Here is a 5,431-nt window from a genome sequence, read left to right as displayed (position 1 = left end):
AGGCTGGATTTGGGAAGGATCCCGGGAGAGCTTGGAGCACATTCCAGAGCCTGACATTGGATCCATCCCCAGCCCAACTCCTCCCTGGGAAGGAGTTCCGGGAACAAGGGGGTTCCCTGGGAATCTCGGCACTCAGGGCAGGGTCTCCCTTCCCCTTTCCTGCCTTTGCCATCCCCACATTCCAGAAAAACCCCTCTGAATGGACTCTGAGTGTCCTTTATCCTGCAATCCCATGGAATGGTTTGGGTGGGAAGGGGCCTTAAATCCCATCCCATTCCATGGGTAGGGACACCTCCCACTATCCCAGGGAAGGATCAGAGCACTCCAGCATTCCTGAGGTGATCCCAAGGGATCAGAGCACTCCAGCATTCCTTAGGTGATCCCAAGGGATCAGAGCACTCCAGCATTCCTGAGGTGATCCCAAGGGATCAGAGCACTCCAGCATTCCCAAGGGAAGGATCAGAGCACTCCAGCATTCCCTGGATGTTCCCAGGCCCCCCCCCACCCACGGGATGACCCTCTGGAATGCCCCGTTGCTTCCCGCCCTTCCGGATTATCCCAGATTCCCCTGACGGTCGTTCCCGCTCCGTTCCCGCAGGACAAGCACGCGGAGGAGGTCCGGAAAAACAAGGAGCTGAAGGAAGAGGCCTCCAGGTAAAGAGGCCCCTGCTTGGACTCTCAGCTCCGGGGGCGGATTTTTCCGGAGGCTCCCGGCCGGAGCGGGAAGGGTCGGGAACGTTCTCCCTCTCTGCTTTCCCGTGTTCCGCGCGGGATCGGGACGGAGCCGCCGGGCGATCCCGAGACATTCCGGGGATGGAGGGGGAGGGTTGGGAAGGAAGGAAGGAAGGAAAGAGGAGGGGAGGGGTTTTTGTGGGGTTTGGGAATGGTGGGGGGCCGGATTTGGGATCTCCACCTGCCTCTGGGAGGGTTTTCCCGGTGTCCAGATCCCGAGGAAGAGGAGGAGGAGGAGGGAAAATCCCGGGAGCCGGAGCGGGGTGGGCGGGGAGGGGTGGGAATGTGCGTCGTTGTGTGGCTGTGGTCGGGAATCCCTCTGGAATCTTCTCCTCCCGTCCCGTCTCTTGACGTCCCTCCCCCTCATTCCCGCCCGGATTTGGGATCTCTCCCCCCTTTTAACTTGCTCTCCAAATTTTGGGAATGGGGAGGAGGATCCCTCCCTTTGGAATGGTCGGGGGGGTGTTTGTGGCTCCAAAGGTTTTTTTTTTCCTGGAATCACCTCACGATCCTTTCCAAGGAAATTCCTGTCACTTCCCCAAGAAAGTGGGTTTGTTTTTCTGTAAGAACTTCCCAAAAAACTCATCCCTGTGGGAGAACTCTGGGATTAAATCCCGTTTTTCCCGCCGTGAAGCCGCCGGCTCCCGGGAAATGGAGCAGGAGGAGGAAAAACAGGGATGTGGAGAATGGAATGGGGGGAAAAATTAAGAGGGAAAAGGAGGAGGAGGAGCCAGAGGTGGGGTGGAGATGCCTGTGGAGGAGACAATTCCATGGGGAATTTGGGAACAGCGGGCGGAAAACCCGTCGGGATCCTCCGGCGGCTTTTCGGGAGCTGCCCCGCGCAATTCCCAGGAAAAGGAGGAAGGGTGGGAATTCCAGAGGGATGGGAACGCCGCCCCCTCTCCCAATTCCCAGCGGGAACCGGTCCCTTGACCTCCGACCCCGGAGGGTTTTGCTCTCCACGAAATTCCCGAGCTCCGGGTCGGGATTCCGGAGGGAATCGCGTCCCCTTGGGCCGTGCCCAGATCCCGGGGGGGAATTCCCGGGATTCAGGGGGGGAATTCCCGGGCTGAGGGAGCGGGAGCAGGAGCCGGAGGGGCCGTTCCGAGTCGTCCCTTTTTTGTACACAAACGTTGTAAATACGAATAAAGCGCCTGGGCCTTGCCTGGCTTTTCTCACGAGCCTGGGGGGGTTTTTTAGGGAAAAGGAGGGAATTAGGGTGGGCATTGGGATGGGATGGATGGGATGGGATGGGATGGGATGGGATGGGATGGGATGGGATGGGATGGGATGGGATGGGATGGGATGGTTGGGATGGATGGGATGGATGGGAATGTGAGATGGGATGGATGGGATGGAATGGATGGGATGGAATGGATGGGATGGATGGGATGGGATGGGATGGGAGGGGAGGGGAGGGAAGGGAAGGGGAGGGAAGGGGAGGGGATGGATGGGATGGGATGGATGGGGTGGGATGGATGGATGGATGGGATGGATGAGATGGGGTGGGATGGGAGGGGATGGGATGGATGGGATGGATGGGATGGATGGGATGGGATGGGATGGGATGGGCCTGTTTTCCCTCCTTATCCCAAAAAACCCGGTGGGACTGGGGTGGGTTTGGGGTCTTTTCCCATCCCAGAGCTGGAGCAGGAATTCCATCCATGTGCTGGGAGAAGAGGGAGCTGGAGATGTGCCAAGGTCCGTGGGTTTATCCATGATCCATGGGTTTATCCCTGGATTAGGGAATCGGGTCTTTCCCACTGTTCTGGGTCTCAGTTCAGCACCACCCAAAATCCTTGGGAGCATCCCGGACATCCACAGGATCCAGGGGGATCCAGGGGGATCCAGGACACCTGGAGCCAGCCTGGATGTCCTGGGCAATCCCAGGGAATTAGGGTGGGCATTGGGATGGGATGGGATGGGATGGGATGGATGGGGTGGGATGGATGGGGTGGGATGGGATGGGATGATGGGATGGGATGGATGGGATGGGATGGATGGGATGGGATGGGATGGATGGGATGGATTGGATGGGTTGGATCGGATGGGATGGGATGGATGGGATGGATGGGATGGGATGGGATTGGCCTGTTTTTCCTCCTTATCCCAAAAAACCTGGTGGGACTGGGGTGGGTTTGGGGTCTTTTCCCATCCCAGACCCGGAGCAGGAATTCCATCCATGTGCTGGGAGAAGAGGGAGCTGGAAAAGTCCAGGCCAAGGCTGAATGATCCATGGGTTTATCCCTGGATTAGGGAATCGGGACTTCCCGGGAGGAGGCAAAATCCCGGAAAAAGGAGGGTCTTCCGCTGGAATTACACGTGGAAAATTAACACTGAACAACAAATCAGGTTTTTTGGGAATAAGTGGAAAACTAAGAGGGATAAATCTGGATTGATCCTTCCCACCAATCAGTTTTTGGGTGGATAAAAAAATCCCTCTGGAATTCTTTGCCAGGGGAAAAAGGACGGAAAGGCGGGAACAGGACAGGAAAACAACGGAAACTGGTGAAAAAATTCCCACTTTTTTTTTATTTTAAAATATTTGCCTTTGGAATGTTGTTGTTGTTGTGTCCGGGCGTGGAACACGATCCCTGCCTTCCCAAAATTCCAATGATTCCAGGCCTGGGAATGCTCTCCTGGTTTTCCTCAGGGGCCACGTCCAAGTGGTGGTGAATATTCGGGATCTTCGGGATCTTCCAGGATTTTCCGGGTCTTCCAAAGCTCTGCCTGGAGCAGAGGGACTCTCATCCCATGGGATAACGGCTGATCCATGGCATTCCACGTGGAAAACTCTTCCAGGATTCCCGGTTTTCTGCTTCCTTTTGGAATGTCCCGACATCTCCTGAGCTCCAGCCTTGGTTTGGAGCCAGGATTTACAACGGGATTTATTCCCGGGAATGCCCAAAGCCCTTCCCGGGAATCCCCTCGGCGTTCTCAGGAGAGCTCCCACCCCTCCTGGAAGAACCCGGAGCGATTCCCTGCCGGATTCCCATTGGATGGATTCCCTCCCAAGCCAACAGCTTTTCCAGAGCGTTCCCAACCCTCTGATCCCAACATTCCACAGGGTGAGGAGCTTCCCGGGATCCGTCACGGGGAGAGGCGGGGCCGGAACGTGCGGGGCCGGATCATCATCACCACCTTCCGTAGGGAATAATAGTCCGTGTCCTTCCAGGAATACCACACGATCCCATCCGGCCCCAGCATCTTCCGGTTCTTGATGGAATATCTCCCGCCCTGCGGAGCGGGAACAAACACAGGGAAGCCTGGAAAACCCGCTGGAAAACAACGATTCAATCCCGGAATTCCTCAGATAATCCCGACGGAGCCACTGGGCTGATGGAATCACCCATTCCGGGGGTTTCCACAGGGAAATTCCAAGCCCCGGCGCACGGAGGCGGCTTCAGGGTCGTGTTTGATCCATGGAAAAGTTGGATCACCCTCGGGGGATCCTTTTATTCCATCCCGGGAGAGCAGAGGTTGGGAAGGAGGGAAGGATCTGCTCCGAGGGAGGAGAGGGAACGGCCTCCGGCTGGGCCAGGAGAGGCTCAGGTGGGATATTGGGAACAATTCCCACAGGGAAAAGGTGGTTAAACATTGGAATGAACTTCCCAGGGCAGGGCTGGAGTCGCCATTCCCGGAGGGATTTCAGATCCCTGTGGATGTGGCCCTTGGGGACACGGATCCATGGTGGCCTTGGAAGTGCTGGGAATGGTTGGATTCTGTGATCCCAGAGGGATTTTCCAAGCTGAACCATCCCTAAGGATTCTGTGCCATCCTGGCACTGTCCCAGCTCTCCACAATTCCCTGGAAGGAAGTTCCAGGAGGTCCCCAATTCCCAGGGAAAGAGGGACAGGAGGAGAGGGAACGGCCTCCGATATCCTTCCAGGCTCAGGTGGGATATTGAGAACAATTCCCACATGGAAATGGTGGTTAAACATTGGAATGAACTTCCCAGGGCAGAGGTGGAGTCGCCATTCCCAGAGGGATTTCCAATCCCTGTGGATGTGGCTCAGGTGGGATTTTGGGAACAATTCCTGCATGGAAAGGGCTGCCCAGTGTTGGATTCCCCATTCCAGGTGGGATTTCCCATCCCTGTGGATGTGGCCCTCGGGGACACGGATCCGTGGCGACCTCATCAGCGCCGGGACAACTCCAGACTCCGACAACCTCCAAGACTTTTCCCAACCTTCACAAATCCCTAATTCCGCCACCGCCGACCCCTTCCCAACCCTCCAAACCCCCATCCCGGCACCTCCATCCCGTTTTTCCAGGATAAAGGGCCCTTTCCCACCTTGTAGTAGACGCCGTTGAGGTTGGAGAAGAAGCACTGATGGTACCACCAGCCGCCGTGGGAGATCTCGGCGCAGATATTCCCGGAATCCGGGGTGCTGAAGCTCCTCTTGTCGTGGTACCAGGCGAAGGAATCCTCCACCGTCCCGCTGAACCCGTCCACGTGCAGCCGGTAGTAGTTCTCCTCGTCCTCGATGCTGGGAATTCCAGGGAATATTTAAGGAATTCCGGAGCTGGAAGCGGCGCCGTGGCCGCCTTTCCCCGCTGGGATTTATCCCGCGGAAAAGCCCAGGGATGAGGGGGTTTTTTCCCGACTCCAGGATGGGCTGGTGCTGGCAGGGATTCCCTGTGCCCATGGGGGGATTATTGGGGTGCAGAGACCCCCATGGGGGGGATTATTGGGGTG

General features: G+C 57.0%; 1 protein-coding gene across 1 annotated transcript in view; it reads left to right on the top strand.

Annotated features, from left to right (window-relative positions):
• Nucleotides 1-863, top strand: part of LOC113980916 (stathmin-4) — a 3,860-nt gene extending 2,997 nt beyond the window's left edge. The window contains exon 4 of the mRNA XM_027708134.1: nucleotides 599-863. Coding sequence (XP_027563935.1) covers nucleotides 599-658 — 60 coding nt within the window. The 3' untranslated portion in view covers nucleotides 659-863. The remainder of the gene's footprint in view (nucleotides 1-598) is intronic.
• Nucleotides 864-5,431: the final 4,568 nt, after the last annotated feature.

This window comes from Neopelma chrysocephalum, unplaced genomic scaffold, assembly GCF_003984885.1.
Source record: "Neopelma chrysocephalum unplaced genomic scaffold, ASM398488v2 Primary Assembly neopelma1_95620, whole genome shotgun sequence".
NCBI classification, from domain to species: Eukaryota; Metazoa; Chordata; class Aves; order Passeriformes; family Pipridae; genus Neopelma; species Neopelma chrysocephalum.
The sequence above is the reverse complement of the archived record's forward strand: the minus strand, read 5'-3'. Positions and strand labels throughout refer to the sequence as shown.